The 27,263-nt window shown below is 42.0% G+C and overlaps 1 protein-coding gene across 2 annotated transcripts in view; it reads left to right on the forward strand.

Annotated features, from left to right (window-relative positions):
• Window positions 1–1,937: 1,937 nt before the first annotated feature.
• The window catches only part of Ikzf3 (IKAROS family zinc finger 3), a 90,212-nt gene continuing 64,886 nt past the window's right edge, over window positions 1,938–27,263 (forward strand). Inside the window, exon 1 of one of the 2 annotated variants that reach the window (XM_052196206.1) lies at window positions 1,938–2,390. In XM_052196206.1, the coding sequence (XP_052052166.1) occupies window positions 2,381–2,390 (10 nt within the window). In that variant the 5' untranslated portion in view covers window positions 1,938–2,380. The remainder of the gene's footprint in view (window positions 2,391–27,263) is intronic. The other variant, XM_052196205.1, reaches the window with a different exon arrangement.

Here is a 27,263-nt window from a genome sequence, read left to right on the forward strand (position 1 = left end):
ACCTCTATGCTGGCATGATACAGCATTGTTAAAGTTCATATTTTTCTATTTCCTTAGTTTTTCTGCACCAGAGTCAAACTCAGGCTTCCGTGGTTCACTTAGTTGTGCTGTCCCCTCAGATTCTTCTGAGCTGTTGACAGTTTCTTGGGCTTTTCTTGTTCTCTTTCTTCTCTTGTTTTCTTTCCTTTTGGTTGTTGTTGACTTTGACAGTTAATGACTGCTTTGATGATCCTGACTCAGCCTTAAATGATCAAGTATTTTGTGGAAAGCCTCTCTTGGACTTTGCTTGATGGTTTTTCCTCATTATTACATAGAATTATAGATTTTTTTGTGAGGACAGCAGCAGAAAAGTGACGTTCCCAATACATCATGTCACTGATATATACTAACATCACACTGCAGCATTTTTAATGTTAAATACGTCAGATGTCTCCATTTAAGGTTTCCTCTTAACCCCAATACTGTACTGTTTGAAGGATATTACTAAATGTATCCTGCCCTTAAAGAGGAGAGATTTATGCTCTACCCACTTGAGGGTAGAATTGCTAAATGAATGGTTGTACCCCTCTGCTTTTTATTTGTCTCTTCAAGTATCTGAAGAGACTGGAATAGGCAGCAAACAGCATGGTAACAGTTTACTGTTATGTACAGAGAACATTGTATCAGAAAACCCAAATTTCTCTCTGTCTTTTAAACAACCAATTAACTATTCATCCTTATCATCCCTGTGAAAGTTTACAGTTCCTCTTCTGCTACTTTTGATGTGCTATTTTTTCTTTTAGAAACTAACAAACAACAAATTTCCCCTTTCAGTACTAAAATTAAACTTTAGTGTTTATTAAACCTTAGTATGTCTCCAAACTCCATATTGTCCTGCAGAACTCTAACTCATGTCAGTAGACATGCTGCTATGGTTCTGTGATCTCAAAGACAGTGTGAGTCACTGTGTTATATATGCATGTGTACACAGACATAGTATATAGAGTTCACATACTGCCTATATACCAAGGCACTAGTTAACATGAACATGGTTCATGTAAATTTTCAGTGTGCTTGCTTAGTTCAGAAGTATGATTTTCTTCAGGTATAAATGACTGATGTACAATCCTCAACTTTACTTCTCAAGAGCTTCAAGCTCACAGAGATCTCCTTGCCTCTGTCTTCCCAGTGATGGGGTCAAAGGTGTTACACCACCATACCTGGCTTTAAATGTATTTGTGTAACTAACAAGATGACGGAAGTGGGGTCATCCCTTCAGCATCGTTGGCATAATCGTTAGAAGTGCCCATCTGAGCCCTGTCTCCTAGGACTTCAGCGTGATGAACCGCTGCGCTTTGAAAAACTGTTTTGCCTTCACTTCCCCTTTCTCCTCCCTACCGTCAAATGTCTTCCTCTATAAAGTGTAGATGATGGGAAAGGATGTTGATTGGTACGCCCCTGCGAACCAACACCTTCCCTTGATTTAGTCTCTCTGCCCCACATACTCTTTACTCTTCTGACACATCATACGTGGATTTTTGTAAAGAGTCCTATTTAGAAGAAAGAAGATTCGTAGGAAATGAGCACACATACACACTGTCTTTTTTTTTTTTTTTTTTTTTGAGCGCTAGCAAATCAACCAGTTCTCAGAAAGGACAGCAAAAGTTGGAGTTAAAAAGTTAAAGAGCCGTAAATGTTAAAAAGTTGGAGAGCCGTAAATGCCAATGTACTTTTGAACTATCTATAAATCTGAACCAAGGACTTTTTAAAGTTTGCTTTCTGAGAAATAGCTCATTCTGTAGTCTGAGGCTGATCTGGAATTGATGGCAATCCTCCTGCCTCAGCCTCTCAAGTGTTGGGATCATAATGGTGGGCCATTCCCCAACTGGAGTGAAAAACCGAAGGGCAGGATGGGGGTGGGTGGGAAACTCCACAAATAACTCAATGAAGTGAATTCTCACTGACAGTTCTCATGGCTGTCATCCCTGAGTCTAGATAAAAAGTTCCAGGTCCTTCCGTGTCAGGCAAATCTGGAAGTTGGGCTTGCGCACACCGCTCGGCTCTCCTTGCGACAGCGCCCTCATCCCCGGTGTTTCTCAAGTAGACGGTCGCTGAGGCACTGTTTCCACGCGATCAGGGTTCCTCAGGCTTGACATTCAAAAGTGGGTTGAGGGTGCGGAACCCGCGGCGCTCGCAGCCTGTTTTAAAGCGGCCGCCAGCCAGTGCCGCTGTAACCCCGCGCCCCGGCTCCCGCCCTGCATCTGCGCCGACGCGACCGAGCGATCCCGGGGCCTCCCCGCGCCGGGAATCTCCCGCCAGCCGCGCGGGTCCCCACGGCAGCGGCACGTGGAGCGGCTGCGGAGCCTGAGCGACAGCTGCAGCCCGCGCGGCCCGCGGCGACATGGAGGAAGGTGAGCTCGGCGCGGCTGCGCTGGGGGCTTTGAGCAGCAGGAGCCAGCCTTGCGCTCAGAGGCTCTGCTTCCTTCTGAATCTCGGTTTTGTTTCTATTTATTTCTTTTAATTTAAATGCGTGTCGATTCTCGGATCCCTCCTCCCCCAACTTGGGAAAGTGCAAAGTTCTCTTCAGTTTTATTTCTTGGGGGCTGTGAGACGGGGCGTATGGTGGGTCACCTTAAATCTGCAAAAAACGGTTTTGGGGTGTCCCTGAGTTTGGCACCAAGTCTGGGATGGAATAATGGCTATCCACCCCCGGGGGAGGGGAGGGACACTCCACGGCCTCAGTGTCCAGGAATTAATCTGAGTTACTTGTGGCTACTTTTCTGTAATGTAACTTTTCTGTGAATTCTGTCTTAGGGGCTAAGGGCACATTTGAAAATGATTAACAATTGTAGTTAGTTAGCTCGGAAATCAAGTTTCTGAATGAACTTAAAAATATATATATACCCGAAACAAAAATAAGGCTCACGTTAGGATTTCATTTGAATTCATTTCGGAAGTTATAGGTTTGCTTCTCAGAAGCTTTGCTGTATGAACTTCCTTAAGATAAGTGCAATTTCACATTTTCAACAAGTGTTTCTAAAACTCTGAAGATGGAAGATGTGGCTCAACTTTGGGGGAGGAGAGGCGGCCTTGAGAAAATCAGAAGTTGAGCGTTGCATTCGTTTAGAAGAGAGAGATACTGACCCTTACCTAATTAAAGTGTTGGTCTGCACATGTTGTGAATATCACAGATATTTTCTTCATGATGGTTGAAAAATCTCATTCAACACACGAACCTTGATCTCTTGGCATCTTTGTTTAGTTCTAGTGTATGTGAAACTATGAAATGTGATTAACAAGTTTGGAACACAGTTAAATATGGTAAAGCTCTTGTTTCACAATGCCATTGAGTGGAACACAGCCCTCAATTCTCAGCTTGTGCCTGATATGCTGGCCAGAGGCGCCCATGGCTGCTGCTGCTGCTTCTAATTCTTCTTCTTCTTTCTTCTTCTTCTTCTTCTTCTTCTTCTTCTTCTTCTTCTTCTTCTTCTTCTTCTTCTTCTTCTTCTTCTTCTTCTTCTTCTTCTTCTTCTTCTTCTTCTTCTTCTTCTTCCTCTCCTCCTCCTTTTCTTCTTCTTCCTGCTTTGACTAATGTAAACATATTTTTTTCTCTCAGTAAAATGGCAAGCAGCACTGCTGAACTTTCAAATGTCCGCTGTTGAATGATGCTTCAAACATTTACTCTTGTGAAAAAACAAAACAAAACTGTTTTGTTAAGCTTCTAATGTTTTTAATGGTTAAAGTTTAAAATATAACTTCCAAGTGTTTTGAAATTTAAATAATGATCTATGAAGTGTAATATTTTACATGTAAAAGCTTCCTCATCCAACCAAGAACAGAGGGGAAGAAGTTGGCATGGCATATACTATGGGAAATTTTATTTTAAAGCAAGCCCTTGTGCTTTAGTTATGACAAATGATCTCTTTTCCTGAAGTTGCTGGCCAGTTCTCCAATACCATGTCCTAATTTTAACCATGCTGTTTATTAGGAATAATGTAAACCCCCAATTGGAGTATCTCTGTGCTAATGCTATTAGCTAATTAGTTATTCAGGATGCAATTCAGACACTAAGCTGGATAATATACTTTAGGACATGGGTCTCCTTACCAGGCTCTTCAGGAAGACCAATAAAGACTTCCTGAAGAAAAAAGTAATGAAAACTTGTATAATGCAGTACTTGTAGACTATATGTGGGAAAAGAATGCATTAGTATAGGTTAATGATTTAAAGAAGTTATGAGTTTGGATGACTAGATCAAATAGATACAAAGAGGTAGATATTATATTGTATATTTAATATACAAATTCAGTCTTTAAATAAAAAAACTAAAAAAGGTTAATATGTGAGTTTGGCCATAGAATAGTTGATGTGGTAAAATCTAAAAACAATCTAGACTAATTATACTTATCTGGCAAATATTGATTATTTATTGAGACAATGCAGGGCTAGTCTTATATCCATTATAGCCTATGTTGTCCTTGAGTTCATAGCAATCCTCCTGCTTTAGCTTCCTGAGTGATAAGATTATAGGACACACAACACCTTGTTGACTCATGTTTTTGATATTTAAAATGAGATACTTTGTACTGTTTTGATATTTTTACAGAGATTTGACCGGTATCATAGTGCTCCATCTTACTGATACAAGAATGTATGTCATAGCCAGGCAGTGGTGATGCACACCTTTAATCCCAGCACTTAGGAGGCAGAGGCAGGCAGATTTCTGAGTTCGGGCCAGCCTGGTCTATAGAGTGAGTTACAGGACAGCCAGGGTTACAAAGAGAAACCCTGTCTCGAAAAACCAAAACAACAACTACAAAAAGAATGTATGACATAAAAATGCTTTATATATATTTTTATGTAAAATACCTTTGTTTTTGCCTAATTCGGTGGTCAAAGCAATACACCGCAGTTATTGTGAATTTCAAGAGCACGCTGTAATTCCTTCAGTGGGTGACGTCACGTTTTTATCCATATATCTTTGCAGTCATCAACAGATTTTTTTTGGGGGGGGGAACTTTCTCTGTGTGAAGACATCAGATGAAATAAGCCTTTAAAATATAGACCTTAGGCACTATCTTTTTAAAAAGAGGCTGTATCTTTTCATTAAAAACGTAATCTTTCATGTAAAGCTGAAGAGCTAGTTTACCAAATTAAAACTGATAGCATTTCTCTCCCCACAGTCAGGGACTTTAGGTATTTGTACCCAGGGCTAGGGACCACCAATGCTGCATGGCTCTGTGACACTATGTCTGCACTACAGCAGCTGTTTTATTTGGAGTGGTTCAGAGAACAGGCAATTCACAAGGGCGACTTCCCGGTGGGTTTCCCACTTATCATCCAGTCTTCATGTTAACCACACGGGAAGATCTTTTAAGGTGTATCTTTTTTACATAAATAATTTATGTATTTCAGATGTATGCATACTTTTCCTGCATGTATGTATATGTACCACATGCATGTTCTGTGCACATAGTCAGAAGAGAGTATAGGGTCCCGTGGAACTGGAGTTACAGGTGGTTGGCTGTGTACCACCATGAGTGTGCTTAGAACAGAACCAGGGTCCCTTGCAAAACAGCTTGTGTTCTTAACTGCTGAGACATCTCTCCAGTCCCAAATGTGTGTGTGTTTTATACAGCTTCCTGCTTTATAAACAAGGTGCATAACATTGAAGGATCTCAGTTCCTCTGGGCCGTCCTATAGACTACTGGGCACCTGTTCTAGCTTTCATTCCCATGGGAGATTTTCAACAGCACAGAACTGGATGCCCTTGCACCAAATAGTTCTTTATTATGTCATTTTTTTTTTTTTTAAGATTTTGGCTTCTGTTATTTAGTTCAGTTTGTGGAATTTGTGGGAGTCATTTTCTTTTCCCATTTTTGAATCCTTTTCCACATTCTGGATGGCAGGGATTAACAGAGACTTAGCTTCTAGGTGGTGCTTTCTTGCTCCATAATAGGAGTGTGTAGAGGTTTAAAATATCAAAGTTGAGCAACCACAGCCATGGATATATCATGGGCTTCTGGTAGGATGTCATGTTCTAAACATTCTGCTTGTCCTCTCTACAACTTAATAGTGTGTCTCACACTTCCACATCTTTCCTAACACACCCTGCCCCACCCTTACCTGCCCAGGTCTCAAGGCTCTGCTCAAGCACATCACCAAGAACACCCTGCCTTGATGATGTCTCTCCATTGCCTTCTGGTTCTTACCCCTAACCAGTGCCCCACTCCCTTCCACTTTTGCCAAAGCCCTCTCTTTTCTGTAGGTACTTCTACAGTGGTATATGAAAATTGTCGATTGTGTTATCCTTCCTATGGGCTTTATGTTTTGGTGGTGGTCGTGAAAGAGGGTCTCACGGTGTAACTTAAACTAGCCTCAAATACATGATCCTCCTGCTTCAGCCTCTCGGGGTCTGGGGTTGCTGATGGTTACCACACTCAGTGAGAGACTATTTTTAATTACTTATTTGTTTATTTTTGTGCTTGTGTGAATGTTTTGTGCGTGTGTGTGTGTGTGTGTGTAGGTAGAGGCTGGTGTCAGGTGTTCTCTCCTGTGGCTCTCCACCTTATTTTTGAAGCAGGGATCTCACTGGACCAGAAGCTCACTCATTTAGCTGGAGTTGCTGGTCAGAAGGTCCTGGAAATCCTCTCATCTCTGCTTGCACTGCAGGGATTGCTGGCACACACTGCCACACATGCATGGCTTCTTACGTGTGTGGTGGGGACCCAAGCTCAGGTCCTGTGTCATCTTCCCATCCCTTAAGCTTTACTTGTGTACGCCCAGTGCCTGGTTTGTATAAGAGTTTGTTGTATTCAGCGAAGAAAGCAGTGCTGAACACAGCTTTCATTATGTTTATCTGAATGTTCTATTACAGTTGGCTGTGTGTAGGGAGGGGCACACACATGTCCATCACACATGTAGAGGTCAGAGTGTGGGCACCGGTTCTCTGCTCCAGCCATGTGGCAGTGAGATCTGCGGCCATGATGGCTGCCTGATAGTAAGCCCCTGGTGCGCAAAGCTCTGTTACTCCCTTTGTTAAACATAGCTTTCCAGCTCCACCTCAGTCCTGTGGGTGGTAGGTTCTAGCAGTCAAACTTGAGACGTCCATGGACTGAAAGTTGGCAAAAAGCATTTGTCTAAACCAGTTTTGTGCAGTAGAGTCAAGGAAGCCAGGAGGGAGAAACTCGTCACAACCAGAGCAAACCTGCATTCAGAAGCTTTGCCCACTCCAAACCCCTTTTTTGTCTGGCAAGTTTTTATGTATGTATAGATAATTAAATAAAGGATGTATACAAATCAGACACCAGGTGGTAATAAATCACAAATAAATTTATTTTAAAATAACTATACATATAATTTTATCATTTATTGAGGCAATGTTAAAAATGTCATGTTAACTAAATGGATGTGATTATTTTTATAGAAGAATTAAATCTTGGTCAATTATTTAATATGGCAGGACAGAGTATTGTCAATGATTTTAGGACTTGATTGTTTTTTTTGTTTTTTTTTTAATAGTCGCCAATACTGAAAACAGTGCTTTATATAAACACACAGAACAAAATGGCCAATGTATGTTTACGGCCATTTCAGAAATTATTGTCTAATCTCAAGTCAAAATTCACTTAATGGTTGAATTCAGCAACTCAAACAGCAATTTTATAACTCATTTTTTAATTTTTTTATCCTATGAGTGAGCATGTGTAGGTGAGTGTAGAACCTGCGGAGGCCAGTAGAGGGCATGAGAGCCCCTGAAGCTGGAGTTAGAGGAGATTGTAAATCACCTGGTGCTGAGAATGGACGGACGTGCCCTCTGTGAAAGTGCTCTTAACTGCTGAACTATCAAACCCCCAATAGCAATTTAAAAAGCCATATATTTTAATCCAATCCAATCCAAAAATACACCAACTTGTCATTTACACGCTGAGGAATGATGGTTGGCAAATATTAAAAGTCTTTATTCTCCATAATTAAACCATTATATTCCCATAAAAGGAGAAAACTGTAGTTTTAATAAAACAAAAGCCAAGTACTTGCCTTTAGCCCGGCACTCGGGAGACAGAGGCAGGCAGACCTTCCTAAGGCCAGCCTGGGCTACAGAGCAAGTTCCAGGACTAGGGTTTCTTGTCCTGGATTCCTCCCCTACCCCCACAAAGACAAAAACAAAACAAACCCCACCTTGCTGCTACAGTTCCCAGTATTCAATGGACTCAGGTTTGACCCAGGGTGTTTCAGACAGTGTTGACTGGCCTTTGTGGCCGGATAGCCTGCACAATGCCAAGGGTCACGCTACGGGTACGTTTAGAACCAAGGCTACCTTGAGGTTGCATGACAGGACACGGCTGAGTCCTGCCACAAACACGGAGGATTCATTTCACTTCCGCTGCGTCTTAATCTGTGGTCATTGCATTCAGAACCGTTTTGCTGTTGCCAAGTTAGGGGCCCCACACTGAGTTCTGTGACCCACAGCTTAAGGGCCCATGATATGAGTGGCTCTTGCTTTGTGTTGAGATCTTTGCATCAGGACAGGGGTGTTTTATACAGTCCTAACAAATACACACCTGCATGCCACTATTTTTATGTGTGTGAGTGTTTTCCCTGCATGGATGTCTGTGCCATGTGTGTGCTGGGGGCTTGAAAAGGCCAGAAGAGGGTACCAGACACCCTGGACTGCAGTTAGAGATGGCTGTGAGCCACCATGATGATGATGACGACAGGAACTGAACCCAGGTCCTCTGGAAGAAAAGCCAGGGCTCTTGACCCCTCTGTCCTGAGTCCATTGAGTACTAGGAGCTCCAGCACCTTCTCTCCTCCTCCCTCCCTCTCCCCTCCACCCCTTCCTCTCTCTTTCTTTGAGATAGGGTCTCATGTAGCTGTGGTGGCCTTGAATATCTATGTAATTGAACTTTAGATCGTACTGACTTGTCAAGGTTCCCCCCACCCCCCACCCCTGGAAATTACAACTATATATCACCACACCAGGTCTCTTTGGTTCTGGGACAGAATCCAGGGTTTCATGTGTACTAGCCAAGCACTCTGCAGCCAGCTCCATCTGCAGGCTGTTTGCTATCATTAGAAGACTTTCTCGGAATAAATGAGAATATATCTGTGAGTAGATGAGAAGATTAGGATAACATTTTAGCATTTTCATACATTCTAGAAATGAAGTCAGGAATTCAATATAAAAAAAAAAAAAATCAGCCCTTTGAGGCTGGAGAGACGGCTCATTGGTTAAGAATGAGTTTTGTTCCTGAAGGGACCATTCCCAGCACACGCAGCCACCTCTAGTCAAGATCCAGGGGCTCCAACACCCACTTCTGTGCCCCACTGGCACCTGCGTGTAGTGCACTCAAGTGCATGGGCACACATACAAATAATAAGAAAATAAATCTTAAAAGAAGACCAGCTGGGCAGTGGTGGTGCACACCTTTAATCCCAGCACTTGGGAGGCAGAGGCAGGCGGATTTCTGAGTTCGAGGCCAGCCTGGAACTACAGAGTGAGTTCCAGGACAGTCAGGGCTATAGAGGAACCCTGTCTCAAAAAAAAAAAAAAAAAAAATCAATCCTTGCATTTGAAAATGTAGCCAGTTGCTTTGACTCTTTGTAAATTATAATACATATAAAACATAAGACATGATAATTTGTTAAGTGTTATGATCTATAGATGTACCAATTTAAGTGGAATAAATCTTACTTCTCAAATTTGAATTAAAAGGGCTAGGAGCCCAGAATACACAATCAAGAACACAGTGTCTGAGTACAGGAGGCCAACAGAATGGCATGTACAGCTCACTGGGAGGAGTTTGTATTTGTCAAAGGATGTCACCAACAGCTGTTAGAAACACCAGTGACCTAATATGTCCTGGTTACCTCTAAATAACATATATAATTCATAGGATTCTTATAGGTTTTTTTTTTTTTTTGTGAGTGTGTGTGTGTGTGTGTGTGCTTGTTTTGCTTTGAGACAAGGTCTCATAAAGTCCAGGCTGCTATGTGACTTGTTGGTCTTAAGCTCTTCACCTTTCTGCTTCTGTCCCTAGATGGTTGGAATTACAGGTGTGTGCCACCGTTCCTGCCTTTAAATTTTTATGAGGTTTTAGATCCCCTGAAATTGGAGTTACAGATGCGGGTGCTGAGAACCAAAGACAGGTCCCCTGGGAGAGCAGCAGAAGCTGCTAACCGCTCCCTGGCCCTGCACTTTTTGACAAGGCTCTCATTGTGTAGCTCAGGCTAGCTTGATTTGATCTTCCTGCCCCATCTCCCAGGGGCTGGGATTAGAGGCATGTGCCCAAGGACCTATGAATTGTATACTGCTCAGTTCACCAAGAGTTAGCATTAGAGGTAACTTGTATTTACTTTTCAATACAGAGGCTGAATGATGAAACCCAGATGTGAACGCATTGTCCAGATAAGAGAGGGAGGATCAGGAGACCCATTTTGGGCCCGGGTTCTCTCTGCCAGAGGTCACCACCCCTGGTGGCCCCCTGGGATCCTGTAGGTCCATTTTTTTTATTTAATTTTTAACATTTATTTATTGTTATATCTAAGTACACTGTAGCTGTCTTCAGACACACCAGAAGAGGGTGTCAGATCACATTACAGATGGTTGTGAGCCACCATGTGGTTGCTGGGATTTGAACTCAGGACCTTCAGAAGAGCAGTCAGTGCTCTTAATCGCTGAGCCATCTCTCCAGCTCCTGTAGGTCCATTTTGAATAGTACTGAATCAGAATGCCACGTGCTTTTTGCTCCTACTGCTAACCTTGTATCTAGACTCACCACCCTTAATCTGTTTTGAGGATGGTTGCCAGAGTGATTGACTCACCACCGAAAGTTAATCTCCTACCCAGAACACTTCTCAATGTAGCTTCCAGTGTCTTTCCAGGGGTGTTTTCTGTCTTCTAATATTGTCCTTCTGCACGGCTGGTGTTCCCACAACACACATTTCCTTTAACTGCCTAGTTTTCTAATGTTTTTCTTCCAACTCAGCAAGTCCAAAAATGAACTCAACTCCCATCTCTCTCACAGACCAACTTTCCTGGGTTTCCCTACGCTGTTAACAGCCCCTCCTGTGCAGCTCTTCACCCACCCCTCAGGGTTCCTCTCCATGCTCTCTGTGAAGAAGCCACTGCTTGGTCCAGGATGTGCTTCCTTAGGTCTAAGTCTAATCACCTCTAGGCTCTCACTTTATGTTTAAATACAAAGTGGTTTTGCACGGTTAGGGCACACTGATTTGACTAGGATTGCAAGTACCGCGTTCATTGGGAGAGGATGCGTTTCTTGTTTAGCTCACAACAAATACTTTTCCTATTATCGATGTGCCTGTATCTTTCTGTGTGGGAAGTGTCCCTTGTAGAGGCGATTCTATAGATGCATCAGTTGCCTTATCTCTCTGGTTTCTATCTCGCTGGTGCATTTACACTTTGAAATACAGACCATGTATTAGTTTATTATTAACTTATTTTATATTACAGTTGAGACTTTTTTTTAAAAAAAAAGAAACATCTGTCAGAAGACAATATTTAAACCACGACAATTAAAAAAGATGCACAAATATATTTCTGAAGGAGGACCCTAGGTCTTGGTAGGAATGATTGACCAAAGGGGGGGGGGAACCAATTTTCAGATAGTTTATTATATCACGAGAGACCATCCAGACACAGTGTAAAGATAATGTGTATGAAATCAGCATACTTAAAAATAGACACAGAAGCCAGAGGGTGGCACACACCTTTGATCCCAGCACTCGGAGACAGAGGCAGGTGGATCTCTGAGTTCAAGGCCATTCTGGTCTACAGAGTTATTTTCAGGACAGGACAGCCAGGGCCAAACAGAAAAATCCTGTTTCAAAAAACCAAAAAAAGAACCAAACTCAGAGCCCTGAGTTAGTCTACAAATCCCCTATAAGGACTCTTCAAGGACTCTTCAGAGCCTTGTTGAGAGTCTTGGTTGTAGATGGCCTTTAGTAATTCTTCTGCTATTGCAATAAAATACCAAATACCATAACCAAGGCAGCTTATAAAAGAGAGCATTTTATAGTTTCCAAGGGACAGAGCTCATGGTGACTGAGCAAAGGGACAGCTGAGAGCGAGACTCACACCTTGGCCCACAGCCACAGATGGAAAGAGAGGGTACTAGGAGTGGCTGGGGGTCTTTGAAATTCCAAAGTCACCCCAGTGACACACCTCTTACAACAGAGGCCCTAAGTATTCAAATGTGAGCCTGTGGCGGCCATTCTCATTCAAACCATCGTGCAGACCAAGAGCATCCTCACCGAGTGTATCACTGCCAATTGTTGTAAGTGCAGAAGCATGGGCTAGGTGGACGAGTCAGGACCTTCACCCAGATCCCTGGAAATCCTGTGCACATGAAGGTCTGTCCAGCATCGCTCTGGGTCAGAGTAGCATCAGCAACGCCTATCACTGCTTCCCTAGCACTCGTCGCAGCTAACGAGGGGTTTATTGCTATACATAGATTTAACGTGTCATTTTTTAAGTGCTGACTTTATCTTACGTTTAGAGCTTATCTCTTTTTTTTAATGTGCATTGGTGTTTGCCCATGTGTCTGTGTGAGAATGTCAGATCCCATGGAACTGGAGTTACAGACAGTTGTGAGCTGCCAAGTGGGTACTGGGAATTGAACCTGGGTCCTCTGGAAGGGTAGTAAGCGCTCTTAACTGCCACATTTACTTATTTAGGTTTTTTTTTTTTTTTTTTGGATTTGGTTTTCTTCAAGACAGGGTTTCTCTGTGTAGCCCTGGCTGTCCTGGAACTCACTCTGTAGACCAGGCTGGCCTCAAACTCAGAAATCTGCCTGCCTCTGCCTCCCAGAGTGCTGGGATTACAGGCGTGTGCCACCACCGCCTGGCACATTTACTTATTTAGAAAATGGTTACTAAATAACCCTTGCTATTCTGGAACTGTTTGTATAGATCAGGCTGGGCCCTGCTCCCGAGTTCTGAGACTTTATGTATACACCAACACATTTGGCTTAGTAATCATTCCAATAGTTACTCAGAGTATGGCTCCAGTACTTGAGACTCTAAAACAGGAGACGAGGAATTTAATACATAGTTTTAGAATTGCCACGAGTTCAAGGACAACTTAATGGAAAAACAAAAACAAAAACAAAAAAATCAATACTACCAATAAAAAGTTCAATAATGGAAGCTTTTTAAAATATTTATTTATTTATTTATTTATTTATTTATTTATTTATTTATTTATTTGATTGAACCTAGTCCTCACACGCTTGGTAAATGTGCGCTCTGCTTACATTTTATTTTGAGATAGAGTCCTACTAAGTTGTCCAAGCTGGACTTGAACTCATTCTGCTCATTCTGTCTCCTAGACAGGCCTTGGGCTACCTCCATCTTCCGAGCAGCTGGAATTAGAGGTCGCTTTCACTAGGCTAGAAAAAGCTTTCTGACATTTCGTTTTGATTAGTCTTGTGACACAGTGTTTATTCTACAATGTGATTCAAAACTCAGGACTTTACTCAGACTTCATTCAAAAATTACTTCCTGGGAGACTGCAAGACGCCGCAGCAGGTAAAGGCGCGCACTCACTTGCCATGCCCAGAACCCCCTAAAGGTGGAAGGGGGGAACCAGGTCTTCAAAGTTGCTTTCTGACCCAGACATACATGTGCAGCATGAGCACCCCCAACATGTACACACACTATGACAAAGTTTGTTTTAAGACAAGATCTCTCTGAACAGCCCTAGCTGTCCTGGAACTCACTGGGTAGAGCAGGCTGGCCGAGAACTCACAGAGATCCTCCTGCCTCTACCTTGCAAATGCTGGGACTAAAGTCACGTGCCACCATGCCTGGCTAGATTCCTTAAAAACTATGTATTGAATTCCTCCTACCAGTCATATATGCAAAATACTGGTTTACAGTGACAGGGAAGACTGGGTGTTGGTTCTCATGGGTTTATTCAGGTAAGGAAAAAAGATCTGAAGAAGAGGGAGCAACAATGGAATTAGAGTTATGCTAAATACTATGTAGGAAATAAAATGGAGTCATTCGGAAAACAACGGCAGAGGGCAGGGCACCAGGGAAGAGGCTTGGCTAAGAGTGTGGTCATCTTCAGCACATCCATAGTATTTAAAACCAGGAGAATGAATGGATTCTCCTGAAGAGAGAGTTCTGAGAGAGAGGGACCCGAAGCCCCCAGAAAGACTTCATTTGGTCAGTCATGGAAGCAGGAACAGAAGCAAGAATGCTGACAGCAGATCACTGCCTCTGGACTTAGGTGCGAGACGGGAAGCAGCGAGGGTGGCTGTTACAGCTGGACATGTGGGAGACGCACTGTAATGAAGACTGGGGGCGGGGGTCCGGGTTTGAGACTGTTTGGTTCAATAGATTACACATTTTGTTGTTGGTTTTTTTCAAGACGAGGTTTTTCTGTGCAGTAGATTTGACATTTTATTTTATTTATTTTTATATTTTTATTTCTCCCCCTTCCCTTTTTTCCCTCTTTCTTCGGCCCCACTTGCTCCGTGCCTCCCCTCCAGCCCCATCCTCCCCATTCCCCCACTCTCCACTCGCTCCAGTCCGTAGGTTCTTTCTTTGTTTCTCATTACAAATAGTTGTGAGCCACCATGTGATTGCTGGGATTTGAACTCATGACCTCTGGAAGATCAATTAGTGCTCTTAACCACTGAGCCATCTCACCAGCGCCCTGGATTTGACATTTTAAAAGTTACATTTTATTTATGTGTGTGTACACATCTGAGAATGGTTTGTGGGAGTTGGTTCTCTCCTTCCACTCTGTGAGTCCATGATATGGGATCAAACTCAGGTCATCGGGCTTGGCAGTAAGACACTTTTACCTGCTGAGCCATCTTGTTGGCCCTTCAATAATTTTTTAAATTAATCTACAATAAAGTGTACACATACACACATTATATATATATACATATATATATATACACATACACATACACATAATACACATACATGCATGCATAGATACATACATTCAAGTGAAAACACACACACACTCACACACACATCCTTTTATCAAAAAATGGGTCAGGTGCATGCCTTTAATCCCAGCACTCAGGAGGCAGAGGCAGGCAAATCTCTGAGTTTCAGGCCAGCCTGGTCTACAGAGTGAGTTCCAGGACAGCTAATGCTACACAGAGAAACCCCGTCCCGAAACAAAACAAAACAAAACAAAACAAAACAAAACAAAACAAAACAAAACAAAACAAAACAAAACAAAACAAAAAGATGGACCATTTATCACACCAAAATCATTTCCTCACGCCGATCTATAGTTATGCTCTCCCTTTATGCTCAGTAAGCACCATTTGGGTCTCTACCGTATAGATGAGTGTTACTTGTGTTTGGGTTTCAGTGAAATAAACTCATGTAGTACGCGCTTCTTCTTTGTTTCTGGCTTCTTTTTCTCCACATATTTTGGAGATCCATGTGTATTATATTTATAGTACTTCAATATCTTTCATTATTGAATAATATAAAATAGAAATATACAACAATTTATGAATCCATCTTTGTTGATGTATATATGTCTTCTTCTGGGTAAATAAACTCATGCCTCTTTGATATATTTCTAGACCTAATATTTCTGGGTAATACATTGTTCAACCTTGACACATGCCACCAAATGTTTCCAAAGATGTTGGAGCCATTGTCCCTCTCACTGCCAATGCCTGAGAGTTCCATTGGTCCCACCTCTCAGTGACACTCACTATTGTCAGTCAACTTTTTACATTTGAGACATTCTGGTGTGTGTGTTAGTAGCTCCTAGTGGTTTTCTTTTGTATTATTCTTTTGAGTAGGACTTTGGGTTTTTTAAAAAAATGTTTACTGATCACTCAGATATCTTCTTTCCTGAAATGCGTCTGTTTCTGATTTTTATTTATTTTTACATTATACTTATGTATGTGTGTGTGTGTGTGTATGTATGTATGTATGTATGTTTGCATGTATGAGGAGAGGGAGTACATGCCATATAGCATGCATGCGGAGGTCAGGGGACAACTTTCAGGAGTCAGTTCTCCTTCCACCATGTGTGTGCCAGGATCCAACTCTGTCCTCAGACTCAGTGGCAAGTGCTTTTCCCACTGAGCCAGTTCACTGTCTCCTTTCTTTCTTTCTTTCTTTCTTTCTTTCTTTCTTTCTTTCTTTCTTTCTTTCTTTCTTTCTTTCTTTCTTTCTTTCTTTCTTTCTTCTTCCTTCCTTCCTTCCTTCCTTCCTTCCTTCCTTCCCTCCCCTCCCTCCCTCTTTCTTTCTTCCTTCCTTCCCTCCCTCCCTCCCTCCCTCCCTCCCTCTTTCTTCCTTCCTTCCTTTCTTCCTTCCTTCCTTCCTTCCTTCCTTTCTTTCTTTCTTTCTTTCTTTCTTTCTTTCTTTCTTTCTTTCTTTCTTTCTTTCTTTCTTTCTTTCTTTCTTTCTTCCTTCCTTCCTTCCTTCCTTCCTTCCTTCCTTCCTTCCTTCCTTCCTTCCTTCCTTCCTTCCTTCCTTCCTTCCTTTCTTTCTTTCTTTCTTTCTTTCTTTCTTTCTTCTTTCTTTCTTTCTTTCTTTCTTTCTTTCTTTCTGATAAGGACTTATATATCTTAGACTGACTTTTCAAATAGCTTATGTAGCTGAGTTCAGCCTTAAGCGTTTGAGCCTTCCTGCTTCCATCTCCAAATGCTTGGGTTGTAGGTACATGTTACCACGCCCCATTTACGGGGTGCTGGAGACTGAACCCATGGCCTTGTGAGGGCCCGACAAGCAGTATACTAACTAATCTACATCTCTAGCTCAAGTTTGTGATGTTTTTTAATGTTTGGAAGTGTGCAATTTGTCAGAGGTAAATATTTTCTTCTCTTCTGTAACTAACATACTCATTTGTTAGTTGCTGACGAGAATTCCCATTTCATTTAGTTTTTATATTTATATGTTTAGTGGCAACACATAACAGAAAAAATCATTTAAAAAGCCACATTTTTTTTATAAAAACATACAACATAATTCATAGCTCACCACTTTATTATTGTTTTAGATAGAGTCTTACTGTGTAGCGCTGGATGGCCTGGAACTCTCCATGTAGGCTAGACTGTCCTCGAACTTACAGAGATCTACCTGTCTTTGAGTACTGAGATTACAGGCATCCACCACCACATCCACCCTGATCCCATGTATTCATACAGGAAAAGTTTGAGCATGCAAGAACCTTTGAAAGAATTCCAACGGAGTTCAATAGGCTAAAGGTATGTTCATCATTTTCTGAACAACTATTTTAAGGAAAATTAGTAGTGTTAAATGGAGTCCTGTCTTAAAGACGGTGTAGCTTTTCGTTGAGGTTTTTTTTTTTTTTTTTTTTTTTTTTTTTTTTTTTTTTTGAGACCAGATCTCACTGTGTCACCCAGGCTGACCTTGAACTGGCAATGCAGTGGAGGATGACTGAATTGTTGATTCTTCCTACTCTACCTCCCAAATGCTAGGACTCCAGACATCTGCTACCGTGTTCAGCCAAGTATACTTTAGTTTATGCTGATACAGTGAAACTAGGCATTTTGCAGTTATAGCACGAAAGTCTCAATGTGACCATAGTGGGCTCAGTCATTTAAGCAAGAACATTTTCCTTTAATTAGGGTGACAGGAAGTGCCCATTCCAATGTTTTCACCTCATTAGGAGGCATGTGACATCTAAGAAATTAGTAAGAAAAATGGTAAAAATAGAAATAGTATATGCATAGGAACAACTTTAGGGTAACTAACTTCACAGGAAAATAACCAGACATTCAGCTTGTCATTTTAGTAATAATTGTCTGCAGTTCTTCTGGGGCCCATAGTGTGTAGTTTCCTGTTAGATCCTTAATTTAGGGGAAATTGAATACTTCATATAAAAGGGCAGGGTAAGGTGACCAGCTACCTGTTTTATCTATCTGTTTTTCTTAAAAAAAGATTTGATATTTCTTAATCATTGGCCCTCAGTCCTGGGACTCAGAAGGAAGAATGTCATGGTTGGAAGGATTCTCCAGCTTTAAGATGTGTTCTTCTCCTCCTCCTGCCTCAATCTGCAATACTGTACACTTGGCTAACTGAGATGTCTGAGAGCAGCAGGACCTGGAGGTCACCACTCAGTGCAGCCTTTGAAGATTGTAGTTCACGCGGAGAGCATTTAAAAGCATGAATTAAGGTCCCCACAAACAGCAGTGGCCCTCACTCTGTAGACAGGCTGGCCTTGAACTCAGAGATTCACCTGTCCCTGCCTCCGGAGCCCAGGGGATTAGAGGTGTACACCACCATACCTGGCTCCTGTGTCTGAATCTTGTCTGTAAAATGGGGACAGTTGTAAATGCCCTTGCACCCACATCTCAGCAGTGGCATTGGATGAAAAGAACCCTCGCTGTCTGGCTGGGCTCAATGCTTGAGGCTGCTTTTTATTTTATTTTATTTTTTATAGGATCAGGTGTCAGCAAAAATGGTTCTATAAGAAAGCACTCATTGTGGTCAGGGAACTGAGAGGTGGCATCTGAGTAATGGTTCGTGAACCCTGCATGAACCCCCAAACTGAACCAGGACCTTAAAACCTTAAGTGGGCATTTTAGATGTTTTTAAGGAAGTTCACTAAACAAACAAACAGACAAAGAAGCCATCCATGAAGACCTCAGTACTGTTGGAAAGATGTAAGCAGAGAATGTTCACAGACATGCGAGCACCGGGTGACAGGGAAGAGTAATGACCCTCTAAAGACATCACTTCTGGCTCCCTGTTTTGCCATCCTCATGGTTTTTGGCTACTGGAGTCACTTTCATCCTCTGGTGACATATCAGGAAAGAAATTCGCCTGTGGTGGTAGCTATGAGGCCTGGCAGAGGGCTTTTCAGAAATGCTAGCGGCCACAGTTAAGGTCCAAAGTATTAATTAAATTTCCAAAGATTTATCTAGAAAGCAAAAGTGGACATTTTAGATAAGAGAAACTAACATTTTAAAAAGAGGTTTGGGCACAAGAATGTCGGTTTACCATTGTGTGGACAAATGAAGCCCGGCATTGCAGTGACCCCTCTGGGGTTGAGGGCTGGGCGTGACTCGACTCTGGCTCACACTGCGCACCTCAGGACAAGTTCTGTCTGGTTCGCCATTCTGCTCTCCTTAGCATCCTTACATTTAATAAGTAAACCTGTGAGTGGAAATCTGATCTCTGAAGAGGAGAATTCTGTTAGCAAGTGTTCCTAAATGAGTGATAATTATTTAATACTATTAGGCAATAAAGGCAAGTATATAGCGTCTGAGGAAACTCTGCTCACATATTTTGTTATAAATGCGGGTATCTGGCTTTGTTGCAAGTGAAGAGTCCAAATTTTAGATGTAAATTCTGATATCCTAGCCAGACTACTGTCATTTCTAGGTTTAAATTTTATTTGTAATCCGTCACAGTCATAACATAAATACAGAAAGTGTTGGCATCTTGAAAATTCTTTTAAAAGAATGAAAATTCTTGTGTATCATCTTTGGCAGTGAAAAGATAATCAAAAGGTATTAAAAAAATTGAAGCTGTCATCATTGGGGCTGGATATACAGCTCAGGGGTGGAGAATTTGCTTAGCATATGTGAGGTACTGGGTTCAAGCCCAGTCCTGCCAAAATGAAAGAGAAGGGGGAAAGCGTTCTGACATTGTCGCCTCTCATAATGCAGTGGACGCTTGTCTTCAGGACTCACAGGGAGAAACGGCTGATGTAGCCCTAAATCACTAACAAGGGTAAACTGCCGTGGGAAGCAAGAAGAGAAATATCCTTTAGAGCTCTTACCCGGTGGATTCATCAGCTGTCTCAGTCATAGGCTAGAACTGACCTCTATACAGTTTGCTATTTAGGAGGCAAATGTTAAGACGAGAAAATTGCAATTAGATTGGAAATGGTTCAGTGGCTAAGCGTTCACACTGCTCTGCCAAAGGACCAGGGTTCAGATCCTGGCACCTACATGGAGTGGCTCACATCCTCCTAGAACTCCAACTCCAGGGGATCCAATGCCCTTCTTCTGGACTCTTTTGGGCATCTATTCTTACTAACGTGGGAAAGCCATCTCTGTGGTATAGGCGGTTTGAATATCTCTGAAGTTACCAGTGCTAAGGTAGTCAAAATCTCCCCTTTCTCTTTGGAGCTGCACCGAGTTATCTTTACTGCTCTTGTACACACAAGGTATCTGAAAAGTGTTGACACCAATTTAAATGTCATTGTCAGGGAGCTTGAAAGGTCCCGGGACCAGGACTCTTGCCTTTAGACCACCAAACTAAACCCAAAGCGACTTTGTTGTATGTAACTAAAAGATGTTGCCACAAGACGGTTGCTCTCAGGCCTTTGAACTGTCTCTCCTTTGTTCCCTTTAAGAATCCTCCCAGCACACAGTTGAAAGTTTCTCAGCTAGCTTACTGCCCCCCTGCCCCCCTTTTACAATTAAAGAAAAAAAACACTATCAAGCTCACAGAAAAGTTGCAGTATAGTGCAAAAAGAGCTTCCCCCCACCCCGGAAAATTTGAGCGTAAGTTGCTGAGTTGACCCGTCTCACTTCGAGCTCTTTAAAGCGCATGTCCTATCTCAGGCATAGCCACAGTACAGCCATCGAAACCAGGAAATGAACACTGGTAAATTACTACCAATTTATCCTCTGCCCCATCAGTGTTCTGATTGTGTCTATAATACTCTTTCCCACAAGAGGACCTAGTCCAGAACACGCTGTGGTCCCTGTCACATCTCCCCTTGCCGTCTAGAACAGTCCCTCAAGCTGTCACGACTTGGACACTTGCCAGGATTGTGAGCCAGTTACTTTGTAAGCTCTTTCTCAAGTTAGGTTGGTCCTTTATGGCATGAGTCCTGCTCTGTAAGTATTAGGGTGTCCACCATAGAGGAAGACGTGTGACTTCATGTGTGACGTCGTGTGGCTTCGTGTCAACCAGGCGTTGCCACTCTGTCGCTATTCTTTCACCTCTATAGTTTATAAGTGTTGAAAAGAAGTGCTCTGGCGGCCTGGAGAGATGGCTTTGTTAAGAGCACTTGTTGCTCTTCCAGAGGACCTGAGTTCAGTTCTTAGCACACATTAGGTAGGTTCTCACTGCCTATAACTCCAGCTCCGAGGGATCAGACGCCCTCTTCTGGCCACCTCTGGCACTCCTGACCACACACAGGGAGTCTACTCTCAGACACATACACATAAATTGAATTAATTCACAAGTATTTTGAAACTATATAAATAGGCTATTTATCTTCATACTTTTTATATCTATCTATCTATCATTCTATTCATTTATTTATTTTTATTTTTGTTTGTTTGCTTTCTTTTTCGAGACAGGGTTTCTCTGTGTAGCCCTGGCTGTCCTGGAACTCACTCTGTAAACCAGGCTGGCCTAGAACTCAGAAATCTGCCTGCCTCTGCCTCCTAAGTGCTGGGATTAAAGGCACGCGCCACCACTGCCCAGCCAGACTTACTTTTTAAACTAATTAAACAATGTATTTATTATTTTATTTTATTTTATTCTATTTTATTTCATGTGTCCACATGTGTTTTGCCTACATGTATATTCATGTATCATGTGCATGCCTGATCTTCAAAGGATTCAGAAGAGGCATTGAACCCCATTGAACTGACATTAGAAATGGGTTATGAACCACCATGTGGGTGCTAGGAACTGAAACCAGTTCCTCTGCCAGAGTTCTCCAGCCCCTTCATCAGATTTTCAGCAGCTTGTGGTTCAGCACTGTTTATTTCAATGCTCACGAATGCTGGTTGGGTAGAGGAGACTCTTTAGTGATGACTTCTGTGCCAGAAGACACTGTCTTCCTTCTGTGATCTCTTTGGTGCCTTCTGGCATAGAACAATGTTTCCAACCCGTCTTTTTCTTTCCCTGGGATCAGCTGTTTCTCCAGGAAGCCTAGTTCCTTTAAAGGAGAATGGTCTTTGCATGTCCTGTCAGAGGCTGGGAGCTGCCTGTGCTTCTGATTCCAGATGACACTGGCAAAGAGGACTGTGTTTGTTTCTGGATACCCATGTACATACATGTATATGTGTGTTTTATATTCAGTAGGAGCCACGGGTTTGTGTCTGTGTCTTCAGTTCTAACACAACAAGCTTACATATTCAATATTAATGCATGCCTTTGGAGAACCGACCCCAGGTCCTTCCTTATATGAGCCAAGGGCCCTGCCACTCATGTCTAATCCAGAGTTTCCATTAAGTGTTATTGAGACCTATTTTAAGGGTTTTAAAGATTCAAGGGAAACACGGCCTTTTGCATTTCACCTACCAAATCAAAGGCTATCTTACTATATTTAACTAAACAATGTTCATTCTATACAACAGTTGCTCATGAAACCTTTGAACTAGCTCTGTTTCCCCTCCCCCCACGCTGAGACTCTTCAGTGTGCAGGTGAAAGTTTCACAGCTGTCAGAGAATGACCTTGAACCCTTGATACCCCCACCCCCACCTGTGCCTCCCAAGGGCTTGGATTCTGATACCTCATGCTAAACTGCTGTCTTTTTAATCTTTCAAATTCAGATGTTTCTTTTGCCTTCATATTTTGTTGCTAGCATGGGATGGCTGATATATTGAACTTTCCCAATGAAAATAGAATGAAAATAGAGTGATTGTATCTTTCAAACCAACCTGGAATATAACCTGATGACCATCTATGCTATGACATATGAGATCGGTATTATCCTGAACAGTTTTGTGTAAATCATTACTGTGTAAATAAAAGCATATCTAAAAAAATGTTCAGCTACACAGGAGATACCAAACCATTATTCCCAGAGAAAACAAATTATAGATTCTAGACAACATGTAATTAAAAAATAATCTATCAGCTGAAGACATTAGAAACAGCCTGTCTTAAGGGTTTTTGCCTTAAGAACAGGCTCCATCTTAAATCTTAGAGTTACTAAAGCTTGAATCCAGAATCTACAGTCTTAATTAAAACCACAACAGTAATAACAACAATAATGAAAAACCATAGTCAATTAGAAATAATGGGAAGAATTCTGATATGGAAAAAGGCAAAAGGGAAGTATGAATTGCCTGGTTGATTCTGGAAGTGTGTGTGTGCATGTGTGTGGTCATGTGTGCAAGTGTGTGTGCATATATTTGCATGTGTGAATGTGTGTGTGCATGTGCACATGTGCATGCCTGCACTCTACCCCATCTGAAGCTGAACTATGAAATTTATGTTTCTTCAGGGTGACCAACTCATTCAGGTATCCTTGGAATTATAAAATCTTTATGGTGCTGTTGGCCACTCTGGCTGCTGCTTATCCCAGGAAAAGAGGCAGAACTAGAACTTTAACCCAGATAAGTTAACTACATGTTTTATAAACTGAAAACAGCCACAATTAAAACCCCGCCCCAGTTCCTACATAGTTTAGAGAAATGTAAGAAAATTTAGGATTTCTGCAATGTATCATTTATAATGTCCAGAATGTAATTCAAAATTGTTGGATCATATAAAGAAGCAAGAAAATGTAATGCTTCCTTCAGAGAAGGAAAAACTAATGATAACTGGACCCAGATGATATGGGAATATTTGGGAAGATATTGGGGATAATCTAATACAAGTATATTGAAAGATGTAAGGGAAAAACATACACAATGAATTAACACACGGGAAACGTTGGCAAAGAAACCATAACAAAAATAAAACTTCTAGAATTAAAATCTTCAAGAAACTCTTTGGATGGATTTAACAGCAAATTAAGATTATAGAAGAGTGACTGGAGCCAGGCGGTGGTGGCACACGCCTTTAATCCCAGCACTTGGGAGGCGGAGGCAGGTGGATTTCTGAATTTGAGGCCAGCCTGGTCTACAGAGTGAGTTCCAGGACAGCCAGGGCTACACAGAGAAACCCTGTCTCGGAAAAACAAAACAAAACAAAACAAAAAACCAAAAAAAAAAAAAAAAAACAAAAAACAGAAAAAGAAGAGTGACTGGGATCTGTTGGTGTGTGCCTGAAGTCCCAGTACAAAGAAGGCAGAGGCAGGATGGTGACTTCAAGGCTTGTCTAAACTACAAAGCAAGTTTCAGGCTAACCTGAGCTACATAGTCACAGCCCACAAACATTATATATCATTCACCGTGAGTGTGAGAGGTGAAATCACTAGGATGAGAAAGACCAGTCTCAAGGGAGTTGTGGGAAATATGGAAATGCCTAACACACTTGTAATCAAAGTCATAGAAGGAAAACAGAACAGTCAGAGGTATGAGGTATGCGGAGAACTACCCTCGAGAATGTTTTGGTTTGTTAAAAGTCCTCACTTTATTGAAGAGTCCGAGTAGGAAAATGCAAATAAAAGTCCTGTCACGATCAAAGGCTGTAAGTCAAGGTAAAGGGGGAATATTCAAAGAAGTTCTGAAAAAAAAGAACACACGACAGAGTGAGAGTGTACCACCAACTTCTCACCAGAAACTGTAGAATCCAGAATTCAGTGCAATCCTTAAGGGTATAGAAGAAAGGGGGAGACAACCTGCCAAGCTAAGATTTCGGTTTTGGCTTTAAGTCTCACCGAATAGTCCAGGTGGACTTGGAACTTACTATATACTCCAAGCATCTAACTCATGGCAATCCTCCTGCTTTGTCCTCTGAAGCACTGAGAGGACAGGTGTGAGCTGCTGTGCCTAGCTCAGTCCAGAGACATATTTTCACAACAGGGCCTCACTGGGTTGGCTTGGCTGACCTGTAGCTCATTACGTAGGCCAAGCTGGCCTTGAATTCAGAGTTTCCTATCTCTGCCTCCTGAGTGCTGGGATTAAAGGTGGCATACCTGGAAACAGTATTCTGTATCTAATAAGTTTTCTTTTAAAAACATTTTCGTTCTTTTTATTTTATGTGGATGGATGTTTTGCCTACATGAATGTGTATGCACCACACGTGTGCCTGGTGCCTTGGGAGGCCACAAAAGGATGTTGGATGTCCTGGAACTGAAGTCACAGATGATTGTGAACTGCGGTGTGGGAGCTGGGAATTGAACCCAGGTCCTCTGGAAGAGCAGCCAGTGTTCTTACCCATGGAGCCATCACCCCAGCCCCCAAATAAAAATTAACCCCGAAAATAAAGTAAAGGTATAGCCAAACAAATGAAAGCTATGAGAAGCTATTCCCATAGTCAGAGTAGTTGTACTACTGTATTAGCTGAAGTTCTTTAAGCTGTAGACAAATCACCTTTAGACAAGAACCAGACATTCGTGCGAAAAGAAATAAAAAGCACCAGAAACGTTAACTATGTGGATAAAGCCAAAGTAAAATTTCCTCTCAATTACTGTAAAATAAAATGTGACTATCTACAGCAAAAATTAATGCCATTGTCTTGTGAAGTTTGTGATCTATTTAGATCTGACACATGACAATCAGAGTGTACAGGCTGCGGAGCAGGAAAAAAAAAAAGGTTAAAATGGTTGCCAGGCGCTGTGAGCTGGTGAGCCGGTCTAACCTGGTGAGGAAGCCAACTGTGGAGAACTGAAGGTGTGCTACAGCCTCGAGAACAGGCAGAAACGGACAGGCAAATAATCGTGTCTGGGGAACTGAAGAGTCTCCCTCCAACCGCTTAGCCAGCCAGCTGGAAGATCAGCCGGGGAAGGTGTGGATGGCAGTTACTTTGATCTCACTGGCATTCATACCAGCACACCCAACCACAGCACAATGTGTGCTTTTCCAACTACACATAGCATGTTCTTCCCAAGAAAACAAACAGGTCTTCATAATTGTAAAAGTATAGAAATTGGGGATGGATAATCCCAGCACTTGGTAGGCAGAGGCAGGCAGATTTCTGTGAGTTCAAGGCCAGCCTGGTCTACATGACACAGTCTAGGCCATCTAGTGTTATATAGGGAGACCCTGTCTCAAAAACAAAAATAGGTTAGGCAATAGCGACCCATACCTTTAGTCCCAGCACAGGGAGGTAGAGGCAGACCTAAAGTCACAACCAGGCAGGGATGTGCCTCGGGAGTGTCAGGAAATAATCTCAGGAATTTATCTCATCACGAAGTCAATGAACTTCATATGGGTGAGGACGCAGAGCAGCGGGCAGAACGCATATTTTGCTGATGGCACAACCACTTTTGAACAAGTTCTGGCAGTTTCTATTAAAACTAAACATATACCTACTCCATGACCCAGTAATTCGACACCTGGGTATTTACTCAAGAGATCGGAAAGCTAATGGCTCCTGAAAGGCTTTTGCACGGATCTCGCTATACCACAGTCTACTCATGAGAAAAGCAAACACCTCCCAGCCAAGGGACAGCCTCTGAAATACCTGCCCGCCTCTCAAAACTGTCAAGGTCACCAGAACAAGGAAAGGCTGAGACACTAAACTAACCAAGAAGAGCCTAAGGGTGCACGGCAGCTAAACTAATGTCGGCCGGCAGTGGACAGACAGAAGCAAATCTGGATTCTTAATATAATGGATAGATATCTGACCGTGAATTATAACAGATGTCCCACTCTAACAATAAGATGCTGACTAAGAGGAGAGGCTCAATACGGGGAATGAGGGAGCCTTCTGCACTCGATTTCATAATTTTCCAATAAATGTAAAGCTATCTTAAAGCTCATCGTTAAAAAATTTTAACGATCCATATATTTTATGTGTATGAATGTTTTGCCTGCATGTATGTGTTTACACCACACATGTGCCTCCTGCCCTCAGAGTTCTGAAGAGAGGGCATCATATTCTCTGGAACTGGAGTTACAGGCGGTTGTCAGCTGCCATGTGGGTGCTGGGATCTGAACCCCGGTCCTCTGCAAGAGCAGTGCTCTCAACTGCTGACCCATCTCGCTAGCCTCAAATCTACTTTCTACAAATAAAAAAAAATAGTACTTTTATTTAAAATAAGGAAATCTAGAACCAGCTGGGTATAGTGATACACACCTTTAATCCCAGGAGTAGATGGATTTTTATGAGTTCAAGGCTAGATCGGTGTATGTAGTGAGTTCCAAGCAGGGCAGGGCTACATAGTGAGACTTAACAAACAAACAAATAAACAAACAACAAAATTAGGCAGAGTTTAAATATTCCTCAACAGGAGAGCAGATCAGTGGTGGATTCATACAGTGGAATGAAAACCACCTTAAAAAAAAAAAACAAACAAACTAATGAGAACCGCCGCTAAATGCATGAATGCCAAATAATTAAGTTAAAAGAGTTTGCATCATTTGTCTGTATAATTTCATTTTCACAAAGTTTTAGAATAAGCTAAACTAGCTACAGTGGAAGCTGTTGTTACTAGAGCACGTGTGTTCGTATGTGTGTGTGTGTGTGTGTGTGTGTGTACTGACTGGGAAGG

Source organism: Apodemus sylvaticus, chromosome 10, assembly GCF_947179515.1.
Source record: "Apodemus sylvaticus chromosome 10, mApoSyl1.1, whole genome shotgun sequence".
NCBI classification, from domain to species: domain Eukaryota; kingdom Metazoa; phylum Chordata; class Mammalia; order Rodentia; family Muridae; genus Apodemus; species Apodemus sylvaticus.